General features: G+C 43.0%; 1 protein-coding gene across 2 annotated transcripts in view; it reads left to right on the plus strand.

The window, feature by feature from the left end:
• Positions 1–25,805, plus strand: part of plxnb3 (plexin B3) — a 128,120-nt gene that overhangs the window by 65,237 nt on the left and 37,078 nt on the right. For both annotated transcript variants that reach the window (XM_027151245.2, XM_047823124.1), the window contains exons 2-4: positions 7,063–8,185; positions 17,863–18,042; positions 25,182–25,310. In XM_027151245.2, coding sequence (XP_027007046.2) covers positions 7,076–8,185; positions 17,863–18,042; positions 25,182–25,310 — 1,419 coding nt within the window. In that variant the 5' untranslated portion in view covers positions 7,063–7,075. The remainder of the gene's footprint in view (positions 1–7,062; positions 8,186–17,862; positions 18,043–25,181; positions 25,311–25,805) is intronic.

Genomic DNA, 25,805 nt, shown 5'->3' on the forward strand with positions numbered 1-25,805 from the left:
AAGCCCAGGCCTCTGTTTCCAACAAACACCATCCGCCTGATTTCAGCTGTAGGATGAGCAGAGAGCCAAATGCATATCAAGAACAGTCTAGAGACTTTACAATCACATAGCACATTAAGTGAGTTATGGATTTTTTGGGGGAAACGTGTTTCTTGTTTGTTTGGCATATATATAACATATATAACATAGTTATTACACAGCGTGCAGCACTTACAAGGGTGTGTCTCTTTGTGGAACCCTGAGATATTGTATGTACAGCCTCATGACGCAGGGTTTTCCGCTTTTTCTGAAAGTGGCACAGCACCGTTGCCTTCTTCAGTCTGATTGTTAAGATAGTGTTGACTTATTTATCTATAACAGCAGCTTAGATTGTAGTTCCTGCTGTATGAAACGATTCTCTTAACGCGGTTATAGTATCTATAGTAACAGCTTATGGTATGCGATATATCAAATCTAATACTATAATAAACAGAAAGGTTTGTTATTTTTCATTCGTTCATTCATTTTCTACCGCTTATCCGAACTTCCCGGGTCACGGGGAGAATGTGCCTATCTCAGGTGTCATCGGACATCGAGACAGGATACACCCTGGACGGAGTGCCAACCCATCGCAGGGCACACACACACTCATTCACTCACACACTACGGACAATTTTCCAGAGATGCCAATCAACCTACCATGCACGTCTTTGGACCGGGGGAGGAAACCGGAGTACCCGGAAGAAACCCCAGAGGCACGGGGAGAACATGCAAACTCCACACACACAAGGCGGAGGCGGGAATCGAACCCCCAAATCGGGAGGTGTGAGGCGAATGTGCTAACCACTAAGCCACCGTGACCCCCGTTTGTTATTTAATGATGAAAATGGTATAATCACTGATGTTAAAAGCTTATTTAACATTTATAGTAACAATCAGTAAGTTATTCTGTAACACAGACGAGCTGTGTTATTATTTTATACAAAAAAATCAAGATAGAGGAAAAAACGAAAGAGAGAAAGCGTAAAGAAACGAGTGTTTATAGCTGTTATAGTGTATGTGATATCAGGAGCTAACGTTTTGCAGCGCGATAAATGGTTCAAAAGTGTGACGTTGTTTAATAATACTTTACAAAAGGTACCTGTAAGTGAATCAGTATAATGATGAACACATGCTGTTATTAGGGAACTACGGTGACATAAATTTATCATGGATTATTCGTCTATAACAGCGTGTAACTAACTTTTTAAAAAAAAAAAGATTTTAAGGCATTATTATGCACAACCCAACGCACACACATATGGACAATCTATATCATTTAACATATAAAATCTCCAACATTTCCTCTTAAATAGTCATTAATTGAACCGACCAACAACATCTTATCTATCTTGTAACACACATTCACAAAGTCGGATGCGTTCCCAGCGGTTGCAGATAACATGCACCGAATTGGATTAGACAGCGTTTCAAATCTTATCCGGTATTTCGGGGCGCTGTTGATACTCAGCACAACTAACCGTGTGTTTGCCGTGTAAGTAAGAACTAATAAACCTTTCTGCCGGGTTTGTAGTCGAGCGCTCTGTTTATCAGGCTCCATCAAATAATTAATGTCGTAGCACGACGCACAGATGCTTGACAAGGAGGTGATGAAAGCTGATGTGCTGCAAGCTGCACACGCGTGAGTGTGTGTGTGTGTGTGTGTGTGTGTGTGTGTGTGTGTGTGTGTGTGAGAGAGAGAGAGAGAAAGCGAGAGGAAGCATGTTGGTGTGAACACGTGAGCCAAGGTGATATCTAATATAATCACATGGAAGGATGTCTCCAGATCTTCAGATCCTGTTCTTTTTTTTTTTTGTAGCTTTAACAGCTCACATTCAGGGCCTGACATTCAGCTCCTAATCAAGATTAAGTGTGCTGCCTTATTGCCGGTAAATGTTAAGTCTTTCTTTTTCTCACCCGACAGCGCCACTACAATCTTTTTCTTATCGCAGGGAGTTATTAGAACGCCATCCCCGCTCCCCGAGTACCCATTAAGGGTCATTAGCATCAAAACGAGATGTCATCATCATATTTGTTTATTCTGAGAGGTGATAATTAGCCCGAGCGTGCTGTGATTGGTCGACAGCCTCGAACTGCAGCAAATCTTTTTTTTTTTTTTCCTTTCTTCCTCTTCCGTTGGAAATTCCTGCAGGAGCCGAACCACACTCTGCTAAACCGTGTTCACTTTAAACACACACACACACACACACACACACACTCTCTCTATCTCACATACACATAAGCACACAGGTTCGTACCAGGGCTTCGGTGCTATCAAATGTTGCACAAAATATTCACGCAGGAAGGATGAGGATGAAATGAACAAAGGGGAGATTGCAGCAGTCAGGAAAAGATAACGTTGGAGTTTGGAGTGTGGAGGCAGTGGGGAGTAAATAAGGGGGGAAACAGAGACAGAGATACTTCCTCCTGTGATACATTAGGAAAACTGCACGTACTGTATCGTTTCATGCTGATAAAATATTTATGAGGTTACATTGCAAATCTCGCTATTTTTCAATCTCTTCTTTTATTCCTGCTTCTAACCAGGGACATTATTTCCTCGCTTTTATCACTTTTATACTAGTTGTGTAGTTCCTTGAGTATCGGCTTCTGCACTCTTTCACCCATTCCGTGTTGAGTATGGTAATGAGCTTCCTCCATCACATTGAGGTGGTGATTAAACCCCAAGCACACCCCAAGCATACACTCTCCCTCACATATACACACACACACACACACACACTTGGTATGCTGACACTCTCATGTTTGGCATCAAAGAGACTTGTAAATCCCAGTCTGCCCCCTTCTCCTGCTCTCTCTCTCTCTCTCTCTCTCTCTCTCTCTCTCTCTCTCTCTCTCTCTCACACACTCACACACACATACACTCTCTTTCTCGCTTTCCTATAATCATCACTGGCTGTCTCTGGAATGAATTCATTGCCCGGAGATGTTCCTCCTGCTGCTGTTGCAGTTGCTGCTCTGTGTATGTGTGTGTATGTGCGTGTGCATGCTTGCGTGTGTGTGTGCGCGTGAATGCACGTGTGTGTGTTGTACGTAAAATTCTTTGTCTCCCTCTCCAGCAGTTTTTCATGTTTTATTACCAGGTGAAAAAATCCCCCGCTGCTTCACACACACGCTCGTGCAGGATACACACTTGTACACCGGTGCTGCGTGCCCTCTACCCCAAGAGCATTATCTGAAAAACCTCGGGGCTAATGTGCGATTTGTTGCTGTCTAATACAACATAACGCTTCCACGGCTCCCACATTTTAAATCCGTCGGTCGTATAAATTGAATTTATGCTAACGCAAAATAAAATTCCGATTCGAACGCACAAAGAAAGTGTGCAGCACGGGTTAGTGTGTCTGCCTCGGTATTCGTGCACCGATCGGTATTTGACAGCTGACAGTAGGCGCTTTTATTGACTTACGATTCCAGCCACATGGGTGCGGTTCAAATGGCTCTTCAAATCCAACATGGTGCCCTCAAAAGCACTCTTCCTTCCACACTGTCACACACACATACAGAACACTCGCACGCACACTCGCACACTCGCACGCACGCAGACCGAGACACTGCTTTTTCATTCCAAGCTAGAAGTGAAGTACAGGCTTTGTGTAGTGTCCTTCAGCTTTGTGTATGTGTCTGTATGACTGCGTCTGCCATTAACGGTGTCTGTATGGAACTGCTTTCTTTTTTTTTTTTTAAAACCGGCCCAAACAGCAACCAGTAAAACATCAAGTTCATTTTCCACCAAGCTTAGTAAGGCTTGAGCGACGTCATTATTAGTTTCAGTGCAGAAACGGTCCTAACATTCGCCTGAGCCTTTCGGTTATCTAGCTACAATGAAATTAGTGATGAAATTAACCTCTTAAACGTCCTAGCTCATTCATCACCAAGCACATTATTAAGGAACTGCTGTTTTTTTGGAACTGCTGACATGAAACAAATAGGAAAAGTTTGCAGTTACAAGCGTGAGGAGTGTCATTTATTAAAAAAAGCGTCTGAAGTACCAAAAATAAGGAAAACATATTAAGGAGAACAAAACATCTTGACGTTAGCTGTAATTATATTTGGTGTTTGATTGCCGTTGCATGATGCAGGATGTAGCAGTGAATAGCGTTGACCCTGTGAATCGCATTAGTTCTTGTTAGTGTCACTTTCGGGCAGCTGGAACCGTTGGTACTGAACTGTCGGCCAGTGCTGTTGAGTTGTTTGGTGCCAGAAATGTTAGTACTCTGTGCAGCTGAAAATTCTCTGCATGTGTGGGTTGGTGTGTGTCTGTGTTTCCGTTTATCATTGTATGGTGCAACACACACACACACACACACACACACACACACACACACACACACATACACACACACACCATTATAATTGCCCGGATGTCTGTTTCTGAGGGAAATGGGTGGAATTTTGACAGCACTCTACAGCCAGCTAAGCAACACACCAAAGACGAGCTCTCCGCAACACACCACTGACCAGACGAGAGAAAGAAAACGAGAGAGCCTAGGGAACGAGTAGGCGTAACCGCAGAGTCAAAGGTCAGATTTGGAATCGGAGCCTGTTAAAGGCTTAAAAAATTCTTCAGAAGCATTCAGCACAGCTGCCCCCATTAACCATGCGCCGTGTCAGAGAAAGCATCTCGTCATTCAGCAGACTCAAACTCAAGCTTCACTGAGTCTGTTATCACAACGCTGCTGAACAAAAATCAACCCCCATTTACTTTCCTCCCGTCAAACAACACGGCTCATTCCAAAGTGTAGGGAAGAGCTCGTCTCCCAATACACCGCCCCCCCCACCATTCTTTCAATTCACCGCACAAAGAAGTTCTGTCACTCAGCCGAGCGTTCGTGTGTGTGCGCGAGAGTGTGTGTGTGTGTGTGTGTTTTCCCTGGAAGGCTTATTATCATTTAAGAAGAGAGAGCGAAACAGTGTAGAGGGGAGAAAGAGAGTGTGACACAGAGAGAGAGAGAGAGAGAGAGACAGAGATATTGTTGAACGCTGATCGTGCAGAAAACGCTCGTTTCAAATTTGAGCCATGAAATTGGATGTTTTGACAGCGAGCGAGACCCCCTGCACTCTATTTTATCAGCCTTTTGTTCGCTACACTTTCCTCCCCGGGTTAGAAAGGCACGTACACGTATGCGGGCAGTGGGGATCCAGTAGACATCCTCTGGTTTTGTCATCTGTTTTGTCTCCTGGCTTTTGATTTCATGGAGGATGTTGCAGGCGACACACCCTTTTTTTCCCCCTCAGTAACAGTTCTTAATTTATTTGGCAGGGTGGGGCCTCCTGTGGTGGTCTCAGCTTTTTTACTCTTTTTATTTTTTGGTCTCGAGTCTCAATCATGGCGTAACACTAACAGTGTGGACCTATTTATTTATTTACTTACTTACTTACTTACTTACTTACTTACTACTTTTGCTAATTTTTTTTTGCATTATTACTCAAATGTAGTCGCTGGTATACAGCGTATTCACTATGAAATGAATTAGACAGGGAAAACTATTTAAAACCGCTATTCACCGCTATCATTCACATCCACTAATATAACCCCAGCAACATCGCACATGCAGGAAGATTTCTATCTTCTATCCAGAAAAAAGATAGCTTAAAATCTTTAAAAAGTCGTCGATACCGAGGGTCGACGAGGGTTAGATTTTTCTAGCCTTTTGATCCGGTTCATTAATGCATTCCGATGTGAGCGTCTGCCACCGGGAGGCCAAAGCGTGGTGTGGAAGGCGATGTTCTGCCTTCACTCCTTATAAACAAGGTGTCTCACCAATCGCGCAAAGCCCAGGCCTAATTGAAAAGAAGTGGCTAATCTGGCTAGCGTGTCAAACAGGCCTTTCTCTGAGCTGAGGCTTTGAAGAGGGGAGATGAGGAGGTAAAACGTTGTGCATACTGATCGACCTCGCTAACTCCACTCTCTCATCTTTCATACAGCAGCAGCAGCAGAAGCAGCAGCAGCAGCAGGCCCCCAAGACTTCTGCTGCTGCCAAATGAATTAAAGATGACTCCTCTTCCCTCCCATGCCTCTCTCACTCTCCTTCTTTTTTCCTCTCACTCGGTGTCCTTTGATACCATTTTTTTCCCCTCTCTGAATAAAATAATGTTCTGCGTTTTAACACAAATTAGTCAAAGTTGCATTCCAAAGCATAGGTGGAGAAGCAGAGCAGAATGGTGTTTTCTTGTACGCTTTATCTTCCTTTGGGTGCCATTACTTTTCACCTGTGAGGTTGGTGCTACAAAAAATTCCAGAAGCACCAACTTGCACCACCGGTCATGTGTAATTCAGCACCTTAACGTACAGTATTTGCTTCTGTTAGTGCCTTCGTCCCTCCTCGTGCTTTAGCTTTCTGAACAGCGTCTTGTAAGATACCTGTTTTGTACGATAAGGTGATGGTTTGCACACCTGCCCTTTGTTAACGTGCGCAGCAGTTGCTTTTGGGTTTCTCTGTCTGAAAGGAGGCAGTTCGATTGAGGCTAGCTGAGAGAGATGCCAGGTCGTAGCTGGGCGTCCTCCGCCGTCTCTCTGAAGGTGACGGGACTTTGAAGAACAGATAGATCCGATTGAAGTAGCAAGGCTTTGTGTTGTATACTAAGGCATTGGAGAACATACTCTCTCTCTTGTGTGTTTGTGTTAACCAAACTATTGTCTTTTTCTCTCTCTTCCTCTCTCCCTCTCTTTTTGTTTCTGTTGCTCTATTTTTCAACGCCTTCCTCAACAACTGTCCTCCAATCATCCTTCCATGTGTTTTCTTTCTCGTATACTGTACCATACTTTCCATCCCCGTCATTCTCCCCTTTCCCCTCTTGGTTTCCTTCCTTTCATGCACTATTTTTTTCTGCAGTGTTCTTCCTTTCTTTTGGTCTGTTTCAATTGTGTTCTTTCTGAATTCACGAAATCCCTCCGTCTTCCCTCGCATTTGCCTTTCTGCTCTCGCTGAAACACTTACTTAAAAAAAAGAAAAAGAAATTAATTCCTTCCTGTCTTGTTTCCCCCTCACCATATTCTCTCTCTATCTGTCTGTCTCTCAGGTAAGGGGGCGCCATGCCGGCTGCTGCTCCCCTGCTGCTCCTCCACGCCATCTGCTGGTGGCCATTGGTGCTGTTCCTGCTGTTGCCCCCCCTGCCCCTCTTTGCCCTCACCAACCACCCGACCTTCATCTCTCTCCACGACACAAGACTTAACCACCTCTTACTGGACTCCAGCTCAGGCTCTGTCTACGTAGGTGCAGTTAACACGCTCTACCACCTCTCCCCTGACCTCCAGCTCATATCATGGGGCAAAACAGGGCCCACCCTGGACAGTCCCGACTGTTTGCCCCCGATTGAGCCTAAAGACTGCAGCCAGGCCCGTCAGACGAACAACACTAACCAGCTGCTGCTGTTGGAGAAACAGGAAGGGTCACAAGCACAGAGCCTGATTGTGTGTGGCACTGTGCTGCAAGGCATCTGTGAGAAGCGCAACCTGGCCAATGTGTCCCAGGTGCTGTACCAAACAGCCAATCCCGTGGACACGCAGTATGTAGCTGCCAATGACCCTCAGGTCTCCACTGTGGCTGTGCTCACTCAGCACAAGGGCACACAGCTCATGCTTGTGGGACGAGGTTACACTAGCAAAGGATCCGGCGGGATTTCACCGATCACGCTGCGCCGCCTCGAGCCGTCCCATTCCTCTCCTGCGTTTTCACACGAGGAACTGGGTAAACTCGTAGTGGGAAGTTACTCCAAATACAACAACCAGTTTGTAAAGGCGCTGCACCATGGCACACACATTTATTTCCTGTTTTCACGGCGCTATTCTTTGAAAACCCGCGATTACCAGACATACATATCACGCCTCTGCGCCGGAGACCCCAGCTTTTATTCGTACGTGGAGGTACCACTGAGTTGCGCCGGAGGCTACAACCTGGCACAGGCGGCCGCGATGGGAAATTACCTTGGAAAAGACACCATCTTTGTCGCCATGGCGGCAGGGCAGGCATCGACCCCCACTCCCACGAGCCGCTCGGCTCTGTGTATGTACAGCATGGAAGAGCTGGATCGGGCACTGAAGCAGGCACAGCTTCTGTGCTACACACAGGAAGGAAACGGAGACAAAGAGCAGGAGGCCTACATCGCGTACGAGGTCTCCTCCAAGTGCCTCAAGATTCCTTTGGTGAGTCATGTGTTAAGTGTGTTGTATGACATTATGTGTTAATAGTATACACCGTAATATGTCGATACACATACAGATGTCATTATTCCTCTGACTCAAAAATGCAACAGAAAAAAACTATTTTTATCTTACAAAGGGTGAGAAAGTAAAAAAACAACAACTCGATGTCTTGGTTTGGAGTTTGCTAAGAAAAGGAGGGAAATAGCAAAAGGTTTTTAAAAGGTCACAAGGGAAAGAAGCTCACATACTTTCTGTGTTTCAGGAAGGAGTCAATTTAGCTGCATGTATCATTGTTTACTGTTAACTAAATACAGTTGAGGGCAATAGTTTGTGCACCCTTAGGAGAAAACAAACAAGGTCTAACCAACAAGGTATTTAGGTTCGCAGACACGGGAGAAGCGAATGTTTGCACCTGACTGCACTACTGCTAACGCTACTGGGTATATTATTACTGTATATCCGCATTACCTAAGGTTGTTATTACTGCAGTTTCTGCATGGAATAGACAAATCCTTTCCTAGTCATCATTCATACTGCTCACTGTATGTTGTCACCCGGAGCAAAACAATTTTGTAGCTTGTTCTCTGATTCAGAAAAAACGTTTTTTTTTATTGTTGTTGTTTTTTTAATCAGAACACGAATCAAATCAAAACCAAAACGTATTTCAGTTTCAAAATAGCCTGCAATTTCACGTTAAATGACGTTCGAGCTACTTTACATCCTAGAAGGTCGCATCTTTGAACCATGACAAAATAATTAATGTAGTAAATAAGCATAATCATCATATATAAACAGAATCGGATAAAGACCTAATTAGGCCGATCCGGTTGGACAGTTTTCTGCCCGTTTATATTATAATTTCACAATTTATTTCTACGGCGTGGTAATTTGCGAACGGCACAGTGCTCGCTGAGACTTTCAAGCGCGCAGAAAATGAAGAATTTGTAGGGGATTTCGAGCGGCACAACCGCACCGCAGTCCCGTTTGAGTCCTGTGTGGGGTTTGAGTCCCTTTACTTTAGGATTAATGTACATGTGTATATTTCAATGTATTTTATTCATTTAGAATTGAATGTGCAGCAGTTAGGGAGGTTTAGGCTCCTGCTATACTGAAGGTTTAGTTTAACTCACAGCACCAATGAGTTTCCAGTGAGGAAGGTGTTTATGCAGGGGTGTGGGTGTGTGTTTATGGGTGAGAATGAGTGTGTGAATGTGCCTGCTCATGGACTGGCGTCCCATCTAAGGTCAATCGCTCCCTCATGCCCGGTGTGAAAGACTCGCAGCCCTGATCGGGATAAAGCTGTTAATAAAAAACTTATTAATGAATTAGTTTAATTGCTAGTGTGTAAATCACACGGTGGATGTGTTTGCTGTATGTGTGCACGTGTGTGTGTGTGTGTGTGTGTGTGTGTGTGTGTGTGTGTGTGTGTGTGTGTGTGTGTGTGTGTTCATTTTAAATACTGGTTTAAAATGACACTAGAAACAGGAAAGTTTTTAATGGCTAAAACCAGTGGCACAATTATGACTGGTTTATTCTTTAAATAATTATTATAAAAGTATATCAAAATATAAATCACCGTTTAAATCATCTGAAGCCGAATAAGAAAAAGTGGGTAAGAGACGTTTCTATTGTGTATTGCTTCCAGTTTGCGTGGGTTACCTCATGATTGCGTTAGAAAAAATGGCCTTGGGCTGGTAATTTGTCAAAGTCGCATTTCGGGGTTGGTTTACTGTGCATTAGCATATTATACTATAAAAGGTGATGCAGGAGCTAATCAAAGCTCTTAAATGAAAAACTGTTCTGTATCTTGGAGCATATGGTCACAGGACGGTTCTGTGTCGTTTTGCGTACTGTATTTGGAACGAGAACGATCCGGCATCGTCTCATACTACAGTACTGAGACTGTTGCCTGACACTCTGCCTGGAGATTTCTTCACTTTTTTTACTTAGGTCTGGTTGACCATTTTGAGCCCATTAACAGGGTCAGAGTGTGACAGCGAGGTGAAGAGGTGTTACAGTGTGGAACGTACGGGGAGGACTCATCAGGGTTGTCTCGGCTCACATCACGGCCATGTAGAGCAGAGAGAGGGCAGCTGCCTCAGCGCTGACATAGATTAAGCTCAAGCTGCCAGACACAGCATTAATCTGCACAGCACTGTAGGAGTGTGTGTGTGTGTGTGTGTGTGTGTGTGTGTGTGTGTGTGTGTGTGTGTGTGTGTGTGTGTGTGTGTGTGTGGGAGTGCGACTGTAACACTGGAACGAATTCCTCGACCGTTCCATACTGTAAGACCACTGATATCGATGTCCATACAGAAATACACTCGAAAGCAGCTACTAGTCGCCATAACACCATCTTTCCAAGCCAAAGCTAGAGTTACAGCGCTATATCGTGGCTGTAGAAAGTTGTGTTCATTTAGCATCAAGATCATTAGAGAGATCAGACCCCGGTGTCAAGGTGGTGCAGAGATCCGGGGAGCAGTCGGTGTTCCAGTTTCTTTCCAAAGTATGGCATTCAGTACGGTTGAGTCAGAGTCAGCGCTCTGTCCAGGACACTGAGTCACCATGCGTTGTCATGCTGGAACAGTGTTTGAGTCTCTTAGTTCCAGTGAATGGGAATTGTACTGCTACAGCCCCGGAGGCATTCTGTATAAATGTGTGATTTAAACTTTATTGCAAAATATTTGTCCGTATAGTACGTTAGCTACAGATCAGCGTGTATGGAGAAAAACATTATATAGTAAATAAGTTTTATTTAGACGAACGAAGAACGGCCTTTTTCTCTCCGTCATAATCGAAGAGTAAAGTTTAATTAATGAGAAATTTGGAACTAAAAAGCAAATCTAGAAGAAGCATTTTGACCTTAAATGTGTGTTCGGACATGTTTGGTTTTTGACTCACTGAACAGTTGGCAATCCTGTTATAAATCGTTTCCGAATTATCCGCTTACCATCGTGACTTGATCTCACCGGTTTTCAGTCAGGAACTGAGTCAGGAGTTTTTCCTGTATTTCCGGCAGCACGTGACCACAGCGCGATCCCTCGGTAAAAATAGCTGCTTTAAACGAATAAAGAGCCGTCCTTTATTTTTTGTAATGCAGAAACCTAAAAATTAATAACACAACAAATAATAATTCGGTCCATCGATCGAGTGATTACTGTGTGAACACATTAAAGAAATGGGTTTCGCCCATCCGTGTCCTTGGTTAATAATCTGTAACAGGAAACGTCCGTGCGATACGAAGCTCGTACAGTAATAGTGAACAGCGTGAAAGATATTTAAATATTGATACCATTGGAGTGCGTGTGCAATAAATAAATAAATAAATAAATAAATGGATGAATACAAAAAAAAAAATAAAAAATCACTCCCACGCACTCGCAGAGAAGAAAGCACTGTTTTATCTCAGGAACGGATGGGAAAATTAAAAAAATGGGATGTTCTGGTTTAGGCATGTGTGAAAGGAAGGGGGGGGGGTCACATAGGGGCTTTTAATGGGATGTTGGGGGAGGAAGACACAAAGCGGGGCGTGTCTGTAAGAAAGAGCTTGCGACTGTGTGTGTGTGGGGGGGGGTGTTACAAAAAGAGGTTTATTTTGTGTTTGTTTGTGTATGTACAGTATGTGTGCTCAGAAATAGAGGTTTATTTTATGTTCAAGTTTCAATTCAATTTATTTGTATAGTGCATTTGACAATGGACATTGTCTTACAGCAGAGAGAGAGCTTTATATGCTAGGGGTCTTTTGAGTGTATGAGTGTAGGCATAAGAAATAGTGTGTGTGTGTTTGTGTGTTTGTGTGTGTGTGTGTGTGTGTGTGTGTGTGTGTGTGTGTGTGTGAGAGAGAGAGAGGGAGAGGTTGGGGGGGTAAATCCAGCTTAGCGCTGCAGCTGGTTCGAGTTGTGCTGACCCACATCCCATGAGCTCACCTTTCACTGGCCTACACACACACACACACATAAACACACACACACACACACACACACACACAAATATGCACTAGCACACCTACAATGGACTACTGACCTTTAATCTCCTTTTCCATTCTTAATTCACTCTTTGACCGTCGATACAATCTCAGCACATATATATATATGCTGTTAACACCCACCACAAACCCACACTGACCACCGAGCCTGTAACGAAGCGGACACTGTCACCACAGAGACGTTTATAACATAAACACTACACACCCAGGCTCCTTCAGCTCCAGTTTGGGTTTAATTTATAACCTCAAGCAGCGAACACTGCTTTGTGAACACTGTACTCATCTCTGTGTCACCATCATCTTCATCTTAACACAGGTTTTAAAGGTGTAGATGTGAAAGGAACAGGAGAGTTAAGTTTCTATGTCCATACACGTGTCTGTGTGTGTGTGTGTCTGCATGTGTGTTCTGGGTCGACTTTAATCGCATGCCAGCGCTCAGCAGCCACCCCTATTTCTCTACACCCAGCTATTGTGTGTCTATCGAACAGCTGCGGTTCTAGAGTAACACTAACCTAGAACATACACCTCCCAGTAATGCTTGGCACAATACCAGTATAAACAGGGGAGAAGTAGTGTGTGTGTGTGTGTGTGTGTGTGTGTGTGTGTGTGTGTGTGTGTGTGTGTGTGTGTGTGTGTGTGTGTGTGTGTGTGTGTGTGTGTGTGTGTGTGTGTTGGATTTTTTAGGGGAATACACCCTTTATTAACTAATCAAATCTGATTGGTCAGACGGTGATTCATTTTAATAACTGTGGCTCTTTGATCTAATACGTTATAGTTTCTGTCATATTTGCTCATTCACAGGGACTAACATGTACATCGTACACAAACTAACGAGGCTCATAATAAACAGACTAACGAACGTGTTGTAAAGGAAAAGGAACGACAGTGCAGCATTATGATGAAGGATACATATATCGTTAATATCATTAGTCTCCGGTGTAAGTGCATTTTTCCACCACAGAGGAGTTTTTATCTTATCTTCAAGATAGAGAACAAAAGAAAGGCTGGTGAGAGAACAACCGTTTCTTACTTGTAACGTAAGTGATAAAAGGAATGAACTTGTCTCATGTTGCACAAGATTAAATGCAACTGTAAAAAAAAGTGGTGTTCATTAATTAATATATTAAAAAAATGGTTCTCGTATAAGACGAACAATAACGCACTTCTGGGTTGTAAACAGTAGCTCCGCTTCATCGCCTGGCTGTTGTGGGTGCTCATTCTAACAAAAGAGTCGTAACGAAAGGTGGCTTTCTTTAATTATTAACGAGTGAATAAAAAAAAAGGGGCAAAAGAGACACTCAGAGATAAAGAAGAGTGATTTTTTTTCTATTTTTTCAAGAAGGCAACTTCTGTACATTATGTAGGGTTGTCATGTGTCACGTTAATCGTGACGGGGTGGACGATTTAGGCACGTATAAAGAGTTATCTCAGCAAATGAACAGAGGATACAAGTTTTTTAGAAGGAAATAGAGAAAGAGCAAAAGAATATAATCCGCAGTGGCAAAATATAGATCAGTACTTCAGCCTACGGTCACTAATTAGAATCCTGCAGCCACTGACCTGTCTCTTTAATGGGAAGAAATAGTTTGCACTTTTTTTCCCCCTAGGCATTTCCATTAGTTTTATGTTGCTTATAAGGTTAGTGAGACTTTGGACTGTGGGTTTTTGTGTTATTAACATCTTGTGCTTAGGGCTGGGCGATAAAACCATAACGATATGTATCGCGATAGACACGTGATCGATATCAATAAAAAATGTGTTCGAGAAAACGTTCGATTTTTTTTATTCTTTGTTTTCCATAGTTGTTGACATTTCTGTCTTAATAACTGAGGGGATTCTGATCAGAGGAAGGTTAAGTTTAAAATAAAAATGTTTAAACGTAATAGATTTTTCTCCTGGTCCTTATTTTAAATGGGTCATAAAAAATATCGATAATTATCGATATCGACCGATATGAAACACTGATATCGCGATACAGTTTTCAGCCATATCGCCCAGCCCTAGTTGCGCTTGACTTTCTGGATGGGGGAGTAACGTTTTATCTGTCACATATATATTAATTACAGCACAGTGGAATTGTTTTCTTCACATATTTCAACTTGGGGTCAGAGCACATGGGTCAGCCATACGGTTCCCCTGGAGCAAAGAGGATTGAGGGCCTTCATCAAGGGCCCAAATAGTGGTTTAGCAGCACTGGTGCTCGAACCTCCAATTTTCTAATCAGTAACCCAGAGATTTATGTGTGCATTTGCCAACAATATATTTTTTTTTAATTCAGTGAAAAATCATTTCCTCACCTTTTTTTCCTCACACCAAATGAGAAGCTTCAGCATATCACCACTGACTCCCAAATTTCATATACACCCTGGGGTATAATTAGTAATACTGGCAACCAGTATACAGTATTTTTTGAAAAATGTTTTTTTTTTTTTTTTGTGAGCGTACTGCACGATTAGCGAAGGCAAAACACAAGTGCTTAAAATCAGAGCGAGGTTTATCAGGTGTAATCCAGAACATCAGGGCTCAAACACACAGGCAGATCACATCAAGCCTAAAAGATAACTCAGGTAATTGACAAACACGAATAAACACAGACGCAGGATATAAAAGGACACCCGACATCCTGTCACACGGGAGACAAGGAAAGAGCAGGGTATAAATAGACAAACTGATCCACTTAACCAACGAGACGACTAGAAACAGAACTTAGCTTGACGAACAAAAGCAGATGGCGTCGACTCAAAACAAAGTGACACACGAGTAGCACTTGCCGGTCAGGGAAACGTTCCTCATGCTGGGGAATAGATTTTGCGACACACTTCTGAAACGACGTGAATCCAGCCAAATGCATCTTCTTCTTTTTTTTTAAAACGACTGCTTGTGCTGTGTCACAGAGCAGAGTAACAGACCCAGAGGAAAGCACCTTCCTATCCTTCCCTCTCTTCCACACACACTAACTCACAGTCGCTGTGAACGACCGGCAAGAGAGACGGTATGTCGTCCGACCCCACGCAGAGAGCGTGGACAATCTTGCTCCCATGGAGCCCAAATTACTGAGAGATTTCTTTTCCCACTTGGCAACTCTCTATTCCCAATTCTTTAAGCCTGCTTTATACTTTGTCCGAAAAGTGCACAGTCGCAGCGATAAAAAAAAATGACACACGGTTGCCTGGTGCCAAAGTCAACAGCCATATCAACCGTTATTATACTGCTTTCCCATGGGCCTCCTCATGCAAGTATAAATCCAACAAGCATAAACTAGGCCTCATGTTTAGCTACCATGAGGTTCATCAAAGTGGGTGTGGGTGTTACGAAGGCAAAACGGCTTATGGAGTCACGTGTGTTTGCCCTTCTTTCCTCTCAGCCCCTTTTATTTTCCTTAACTCCTAATGATCGTATCGATTTACGTCTCAGAGCGAGATGAATAGCACCTGATGGTGCCTCCCTCGGGGTACAGGGTGGGTGCAGGGATCCATGTTTTTACTGGAAGCTTCTGTAAGTAGCTTCACTCCACACCTGTTTTTTTTTTTGTCATCCTTTCACACTTAATATTTAACATTCTTCCTGAATTATTAATCATTATTAGTCACCGCAATGGGTTTTTTTTTCCTGCCAGCTGAGGACAAGGAGGCATTTAGAGTCAGCAGCTGGCACAGCGAAGGAACAGGAGGTTACACGTTCATTTACTCAGGGTTAATTTGCAAACATTTCTCAGTCACATTGCAGAGTGTTTTTTTTTTTACTTTACATAAGGAGAAAAGTGCAAGGACTCGGTGGACACATCGTGCACGGTGCTGGATTTTAATTTCAGAGGCAGGTTTGATTATTTATATGGACAATTGCTTGCCTTACTCTATGCAGCGAAAAGATTAAAGGTAGCGTTTGGGCAAAATGGAATATTCCCTGTTTTCTTTCACTGAGTATAATCCATCAGCCAGCCACGGTTTGTGTCTGAAGTTTTCTGATTTGGCATTGCACTGCAGTTACCAGGCCTTAGGTAGCTAGTAATGCCCCTTTTTCCACCAAAAAGAACCGGGTGATAGTTCAGAGCTAGTGCCGGTGCTGGTTCAAAGTTGGTTCCACTGGCGAACCTTCTAAGAACCGGTTTGCCTTTCCATGGGCTAGAGAGCCAACACAGAGCGTCACTGTATACGTTTCACGTTTCCTAGCAACGTTAGCGCACCCGCGGCAAACACAACATCAACAATGGCGGATGTTGCTTTACCGTTAATGCTCACGGCTTTGTGAACCTACATTGGCATCCAGAAGCGGCGAATCCAGCGTGTACGTGCAGCTCCGTGTAATTTGTATAAACTGAGGTTGTAATCGAGAAAGTACATAACGTTATTTTATCGTTAACACAGAAAAAATTTAGCCTTAGCATATAGCTACCTACTATCATGTGTGCTGATAACTGATCATATTGCGGTAAAGTAAAAGTGTATTAAACATCAGTATACTTAAGGTACATTATCAAATGCGCTAACTGTAGCCCTGCCCCCAGACACAAGAGATTCTTAAGTCTAGACCAGCAACGTTTTGGTGCAACTTAAGAACCACTTTTCCTGGTTCAGAGCCGGTGTTTTGGCTGTCGAAAAAAAACAAGAACCGGTTCTAAATTAGACTCTGGCTCAGAACCAGCACTCAAACTGCCTCGGTGGAAAAGGGGCAGAAGAGAAGATTATATCCTCCAGTTTAGCATTGTGCAGGCTGCATCATAAATCAACACATGAAAAGACAGAATTTAGGTAACTTGCTGTTATTTGTACATAAAAACAGCACAGATAGCAAAATACGTGTGATAAAAACTCCAATATACAATTCATTGTGCGAACCACTTTTAACATACAATTTAAATTTGGGGCCACATCTTATAGCGGACCGTGTGCTGAGAAGGAAAGCGATGGCTGCTACTTCTATTTTTTTGTCTAGAGATCAATGTGTCATACAGGGTCAGAAATCACATAAACAAGTCTGTTTGAGACACCACATCACGGCCTGAGGTGAGTGGGTAATGATTTAAGTATGAGGTTTGAGGCTCACATGCTGCACTGACCGTGTGAATCTCTTCTAAAATGAAAGAACTAAACTTCACAGACCAAACCTTTCACGACTCCAGACTCCCGCATGGCACGGAGAGGAGGATTACAGGGAAATTGGGTCTAATTTCACATCGACTGATTGGACGGTTAGTTCACGGCGAAATTCTGATTAAAATGCAATTCAAATTCAAGTAACCATGGTTCTCATTTTTATTGCTCTTGTGTCTCAAAAAAATTAAAGGCTGGATTTGACAACCTTCTCCCTATAAACCCATCTTAAGTAAGTAAACTGTCTCCTCGCCGGACCGAGAAACCGACAGCGCGATCCGTTACGTTTGTGACACATTAAAGGGGCGATTTGTATGTGCTACATATGTACATGCGTACGCATATGAACGTGCTACGTGTGTCAAACTTTAGCCGAGCACATTTACCCCCCCCGTGCAGTTAAGTCTTGGAAAGGTGTGAACAGCATCTGGCGTGTTGTCGAGAAAGGTAACAGATGCGGTGTAAGAACACAGCTATCACTGCAGGATAATGGATCGCCATCGTGATGTGATTCAAAATGCTGTGACTGAGAATAAAACTGTTAGACCGGTGTATCGAGTGTGTCACCTCACTGTGTGTGTGTTTTGTTTTGTACGTGTGTACAGACATCTGTGTCCGAGTACCCGTGCGGAGGCGAGCACACCCCTAGCCCCATCGCCAGTTCAGTGCCACTTCAAGCCACGCCCGCTATCACATGGGAAACGCAGCTCACTGCTGTCGCCGTAGCAACTGAGTCTGGCCACACCATTGCGCTCCTGGGAGACAAGAGTGGACAACTTTATAAGGTAAAATGTGGTGCGTGTGTGTGTGTGTGTGTGTACTTGTGCATGGCTTCTAAAAAGAGCATATAAAGTACATGCGTTAATAGGTGCATCATTTGTAAGTTGTATTTGTTGTGTGTATACGCAGTCATATCTCTTGTGTGTCTGTGTCAGTAAGAGCGCAGTCGATCTGACCGAGTGTTTCATAAATATGTCATATTAAGCAGATAGAGATAGAGAGTTATATGTAAAAACACACTGGAAAAGTTGCTTAAAGGCAGGGTCTCCTTTGTTTGAAAGCCAATGTCGACATTTGAAATCACCAAAACAAACACGCCCCTAACCCAAATGGGTCCCACCCCTGTATCGATAGCTCCGCCCACACATACATACGTAACCCAGGCGACTAATGGAAAGAAATGTGTCTTTATCATAGCTGAAGGGAAGAACAATACAATTGCAGATAAACAAACAAGCAAAAATGACACACAAGCATAATCATGTAAAGGACAAAGGCATATATTAGTTCTGTGTAACAAAGCAAAACCAACGTTACTCACCTATCGAGAAGGAAAAAAGCGACCTCGGCATCCCATCGCAGGCCTTCCTGCTCCTTCAGTTCTCTCCAGCGCTGGAAAGCGGATCCTATATTAACACAGTCCTACTTCTTGCCTTATCGTAAGCCTTTCTTCGCTTTTGGTTTTTATTCTCCATGTCAATGTTTCAATCGCTTTCTGCTAATGTCACACATGCGCCCTGAACACTCTCTCCGCCACATATTGACAAGACATGCCTCTTTCTGCTCATTGGCTACACGTTTGTTTTGTTTATCGGCCCGACTCGGTTTTGTGAAGCATTTCTCCAACATTGTACACCCCAACTTTAACTCTGGGAAATGAGATCATGTGGCCTGCATTTGCAGGAACATCATATGGTCTTAAATGTGACGTAAAGTTGAGTCCATCATATAACTCCTGTGCTAACTACATAGTGATCAAGAGAATACAGAATCTAACCACAGTAGCATCCTGTATGCGTATATGGTATGTAAGATGAGGACAGAGCAACGGAAACAACTTCCTGACTTCCTGTCAACCGCACAAACACATGCGCTACATCTTAAAAATAGATACCGATTTGTTTGTTTTGTCCCTCTTAGTACGCGTTAATGTGCAAGCTTGGCTTACCTGATCACATTCCATCAGATATTATTTGTCATTAATTCTACAGGACTTTTGGAAGAATTTGTAAGGCAACATTATTTACATCTCACATATATGTAAGAATTCTATTTAAGTATAAAGGTATTTTAAGTATTAAAGCTAAGAGTCTTTTCTGTTGATTTATTGAAGGTCATTTTTTTAACCCCCGCTGTTTCTAAAAAATGAACGCATCAAAAGTGACCGACGGGTCAAACACTCAGTTCCTCGGACAGGTTTTACTCAGTCGTGTTTATACAGAAATGAGTGCGACCTTGTTTAATACATAACACTCTACATAGTTTCTCTCTGTGCATTAGATTGTATTACCACAGCACAGTGTGCTTTTGTGTAACCCAGAACATCCATTTGACTTCAAAGATGGAGTTGAGTTGCATTTCTCTCGGGTCAAGGGCAATTTTCAAAAAAAAAAAAAAAAGGCCAAAAGATCAGCTTTCAAAGGTAGCTAAAGTTGGACAGAACTATAGTGGAGAGGGGGAGAGAGAGAGAGAGACAGAGAGACAGAGACAGAGAGACAGAGACTGAAACAGAGAGACTGAGAGAGAGAGACTGAGAGAGAGACTGAGAGAGAGACTGAGAGAGAGACTGAGAGAGAGACTGAGAGAGAGAGAGGAGAGACTGAGAGAGAGAAAGAGAGACTGAGAGGAGAGAGAGAGAGAGCGACAGAGAGAGAGACTGAGAAGAGTGAGAGATTGAGAGAGAGACAAAGAGAGACCGAGTGAGACAGAGAGAGAGATTGCGAGAGTGAGAGATTGAGAGAGTGAGTGAGAGATTGAGAGAGTGAGAGAGAGAGTGAGAGACAGAGAGAGAGTGACAGAGACAGAGAGAGAGTGACAGAGACAGAGAGAGACTGAGAGAGAGAGAGAGAGAGAGAGAGAGAGTGAGAGACAGAGAGAGAGTGACAGAGACAGAGAGAGTCACAGAGAGAGAGAGACTGAGACTGAGAGAGAGAGACTGAGAGAGAGAGACTGAGAGAGAGAGAGAGAGAGAGACTGAGACTGAGAGACTGAGACTGAGAGAGAGAGACTGAGAGAGAGAGACTGAGAGAGAGAGAGAGACTGAGAGAGAGAGAGAGAGAGAGAGAGAGAGAGAGAGAGAGAGAGAGAGACTGTTGGCTATATATATTTCTGCCAAATGCTGTAAATGTAAATGTATAGCAAAGCTTTGTCAATTTGCTAAAAATGTACATTAAAAAAAGGAAGTAAAAGCTAAAAGCTATCATTTAGCTGAAGGATGAGAAGCAAAAGATTTACACTTTAATGAATAAGATAAGATTTACCTTTATTCGTCCCACAATGGGGACATTTCTCTGTTACAGCAGCAAAATATACTGTATGTAAAGAATGAAGACATAATATAATATACATAGTATACAAGAACAAAAATGTATGTGTAACATTATAGAGAACACACATCTCTCCTCTGCGTAAAAACGTTAGCGTTTTGTCCGTCTAGCTCATTTACACTCGGCTTTTATTAACACAGGGTTACCATAGAAACACCTACAACATACTGCAACATCATCTCTCGAGTTTCAGGAGTTTTCTGCAAACAGAGCTGCCCACAGTCATTGTATGCAAGCGACACCGGGACACTAGAACACCACTGAACCGTTAAATCTCCGTCCCGATTGCTCAGCAGCTTGGACAGTAGTTTGTAACAGGTGAAAGTTTGAAAATGTTGTGGAAAGTTTTTGGTAAATAATGAACCGTTGGTTTGGTAACAGTAACTTCACTTTACATCACCTCGATGCTGGTTATTTTCCTACAGCGGCATGTCATGTCGTGTTTTATCACACTTACAGTTTGGCGGCTAAATATATTTAGTATGTGGTTTGTCACGTTTATGTTAAGAGACACTGAGTCAGTTTCCTCCAGAAGATTATCTGTTTGAGCAACTCTAAAATTATCAGCGGAGTCAAAAAGAACGTGACTTCCTCGAAATGCGATCGTGCGGGCGATTAGCAGCCTGAGCGAATCAACTAAGAATCCGTCGTGAGCAGAACAAGCAAAACATCTTGCTTGTTCATTTTTAAAAAAGAAAGTTAGGTAAATGTAACAAATGAAACTTAACACTATGTCATGAGCACAACTCTTAGCCCTGGTAATAATAATAAGGGCCTGGCGGCTAGTTACAGAACTCTCAGGGTGTTTGATCGTGCGTGTTGAAGCAGGGAAAATCTGCAGTGATTGCTTTAGCTTCTCGACATGTTCCTTCACGGCTCCAGTCGAAGGTAAACGTACCACGGGGAGGCGTGTTCTTCTTACCCTCTTACTCAGAGGCAGAAAAAACAATCTGTATTTTCACCCAAGAAAAAAAGGAAATGTGGCAAGTCTTCTTATCAACCCCAGTCTCTCTCTTCGAGCCCCACGGAGACAGGCGATCATTTGTCGCCGTCGGTTTTGTACTTTATAGCCGCTAAATGTGCGCACGGTGGGGAGCTTCTTTAAGACCGCATCACTGCTGTAATGGGGTGTGTAAATGTGAGTGTGTAATGTTTGTGTGTGTCAACCGTTGGTGGTTTATGATCTAGCTCGTTCGGGTCGCTATCGCTGTGAGGAATGTCTGCCAGCCGCGCTCTGCCTGATCCGGCCCGAAGGGATGTGTGTGATCATGTGAGATGTGTGTGATTGTGTTTGCGTGGATTGCGTGTGAGTGGTTTTTTTTTTTTTCCAGCATTGGATATACACTAATATATAAGATATATTCAACACACTTCATCTTACATTCGCTTCTGGAAGGACCGGATTTTATTTAGATCAAACGATGATCACGAGACCATAGATCAGAAATTTAATACAAATTCCTGATATTCACGTCTAGACGTGTTAAATTACTTAAACGCTGGAACGTTTTGTTTGAACCGACACCTTCTCTAAGGGCCTTTTTACACCCGGTCACTTTGTGTGTTTTCTCTGATCTGATAGCTATCTGATTTGTTAAAACTGTTCCATTTACATCAGGCATTTACGTCTCGGCGATCGGATATCGGTCCGATCTTTCTACTCCCGTCCAAAATGCAAATATATTTGACCTCATTTCCGGGGTAATTGTAATGGAACACGCTTTGGTGTATGCGCTTTTCAGAATGCGATCTAAAAGAAGACGAGAAAACTCGTTACGATGGTTATGCTACAAAAAACAGCATTTACTGTTTGCTGCATTTTCGCTGGCGGCAGCAGCGCGTTTTAAGACCCAACGAGACGCCTGGGTGAAAGATCGGAGCCAGCACTTGCGAGTGACGTACTTCCGTTTGGGAGGAGTATAGCGCTGACATATGTGGCTTGAACAACCACATTCATTTACACCTGTCCTGTTTCGTCTGAAACGCGTCCCAGACCACCTCCTGAAGGGGTTCGAACGATCAGATTTATATCCGTCTCGAAAACTTTTCGGAGGGAATTTAGACCTGGTCTTTTTACCATCGGATAACTATCTGATCACAGAAAACACATGAAGTGACCAGGTGTAAAAAAAACCCTAAATGACCAGAAACATCGGACCATGTGACAGGGACTTGTTGTATGCTGTTAGATTGATTGATCGAACAATTAAAAGCTCCAAAGGTCTGCTGTCGGTATGATTTCTGAGATTTCCTGTGCAGACTTAATCTGATATTAAAAAGGATAAACCAAACTGAATCCCATGCTGTCTGTGAGGGAGAAGCAAGCCATCCCGTAGCCGAGAAAAGAGCCGAAAATACGCCAGAGCCGTAATAGTACAATTTGAAAATGCGCCGAACAAAGAAAGAAACCACAGGTGTACTAACAACCAGACACGGAACAGGTCAGCCAAGGAAAACAGGCCATGAGAGAAACATTGTGAGAGCTGCGAAGGAAAAACCACAAAAAAAGAAGAAGAGAGCTCGGAGAGCAGAAATATTGAGGCAAGGATACAGACTACTTTTCAGCCATGGGATTCTTTAACCTTCTTTAAGATTAAACTCTACCTATGTGAAGGAAAGACTAATGTCTGGAGATGCAAAACATATAAGCTCATCAGTCAAGCACAGTGGAGATAGTCTTATGGCTTGGGCTTGCATGGCTGCTTCTGGACCAGGCTCACTAATCTTTATTGATGATGTCAATTTACAGAGAAATTAATCTAATCTAATTGGGAGGGACTTCATCATGCAGCCAGACAATCACCGAAAACACACTGCCAATTCAACAGAGGACTCCATCAGGGGTAAAAGGGGAAGGATTTAGACCGGCGACGTCACCCGTTAAACCTTAAACCCAACCGAACAGCATTTCACCTCCTGGAGGGGAGACGGGCGCAAAAGAAGCTTTAACAACAGCGTGAAGCTTTATGACTGTTCTTAGTCGTAAGATTTAGTAAACATCCTGAAATGAAAGCTGAACTCTCTATCATCTGATATTCATCTGAAGGCTAGATGTCTTCAGTATTTAGCAAACATAAAAGAATCGGCCTCGCCGTCCGAACAGTTACAGAAATGTATAGAAATGTACAACGTACAACTTCAGCTGGCTTGTTGAAATCGATCCTGTTTCTGTAGATAACATTAGAATGTCTTCACACTTGTTTTATCTGTAAACCGGTCAGAGTGACAACATTTTTTCCAGGTGTGAGTTGGTTAAGAAGGAAATGGTTCACATCTTTCCGGATGTTCTCCGGCAGTTCGGCATTCGCTTAATTCCAGGTGTTTCGTTACCACGACGTAAAGTGTGCGTGTTTCCGGAGGTCTTGGAAAAACGCCCTCTTTCAAAAACAAACAACGTACTACGAAGGACAAAACAGTCATACAGGTAGATTTATTTTAGAAAACAAATAAACAACCAAAAACTAGGGTTAGGGTTGGATTATCAAATAGGCCACGCCTACCCGATGATGCAATATCTGTTACGCTGTTCTGAAATCCCTGGAAATAAGTGCATCCCCCGGGAGTTTGGCGAGCTACCATCAAATTGTCAGAGTCTTTTATGTGACAATTATTAAATGATGCTTAAATGTATTTTCTAACACGTACCAGCGACTAGAGTGGACAATACTACTTTGCCCAGGCTGTGAAGTTAAACTAAATTTTGAAAAGGATTTCAAATGCATTCAGACACAATATATTTGTCAATAATTAAATAATCCATGCAAAACGGAACAAAATTTGACGGTGTGCTCTGTGTGTGTGTGTGTGTGTATATATATATGTGTGTGTGTGTGTGTGTGTGTGTGTGTGTGTGTGTGTGTGTGTATACTGTTTGTATACATATGTACATGTATGTATATGTATGTATGAGTGTGTTTCCGTGTTTGTGTACTTCTGCGGCTTATCTTGGTGTGAAGTGTTGGTCCTGGAGGAGCTGGACCCCCCACGGTGCATTATGGATAGGCAGATAGGGGTGACAGCTGCTACAGCAGCTTCAGGCCTGAATAAAATATTAACGTCCAAACACAATTGTTTACAGCATCGAACTCCTCCAGCTAGTTTCATTTCAGCCTCACACTTAACTTGCCATGCGCCTGCTGGAACACACTGACACACACACACACACACACACACACACACACACACACACACACACACACACACACACACACACACACACACACACACACACACAGAGACTGGTTTATTATGTAAACTAATTCATTGGATATGTATGAGTAGCAGAGCACAGTTGAAAAGGACATGCTGCAGTTAGAGCCAGAACAGAACATTTTACTGCACATTTGCCATAGTACGTGTTGTCTCGTACGATGCTGTATACGGTTTGTGTGTACATGCTGTGTGTAAGCGGTGTGTTATATACTGTGGGTGTTTATAATCCACATTATATTACATGACTCAGTGGTACACAAACAGCATATACACACTGTGTGGCTAGGTGTGTTTGTGTGTGCGTATGTGTGCAAATATTACTGCCGCTGATTTGGTGTGTGTGTGTGTGTGTGTGTGTGTGTGTGTGTATGTGTGTGTGTGTGTAGGTATTTGTTCATGTGAATGGTTCAGGCTCTCAGTATGAGAAGGTGGACGTGGACCCAAAGAGCTCCGTTAACGCCGACATCCTGCTGGACGCCACCTCACACAATGTTTACGTCATGACCGAAAAGAAGGTACGCTCAACTAAACCCATAAACACACATACATAAACACACACACACAGGGCTCCAAACAAAAGTAAGTAATAAATAAAAGGTTTGTTGCGAGTGTGTGGGTGAAGCTTCTGGCCTCCAGCTATGTGCACACTCGCTGTGTTTACTTCATATATTACACGTGATCCTGTGGGAGATGACTTACAATCACTGACCACAGGTACACACACAAGTGGCTGCAGCACCGTGTATTTGTTTGCAGGAAGCTTGCATTTTTAACCAAAGTAGTGGGTGTTCCTGAGAGGCAGGGATATTTTTTAAACATAAGAGCTTCGATACGTTAAACCGAAGATATTTCGATCCAGTTTATTGTTTAATTGCATATCTGATGTTACTCTGGTTACATTTTGCCTAATAAACGTGTGTATATAGTATGAACAGTAAGTAGTACTGTAAGTAGTACTAATAGTAAGTCGGTGATAACAGCATCGCCATGGTTACTACACGTGCTTCACA

Source organism: Tachysurus fulvidraco, chromosome 14, assembly GCF_022655615.1.
Source record: "Tachysurus fulvidraco isolate hzauxx_2018 chromosome 14, HZAU_PFXX_2.0, whole genome shotgun sequence".
NCBI lineage: Eukaryota > Metazoa > Chordata > Actinopteri > Siluriformes > Bagridae > Tachysurus > Tachysurus fulvidraco.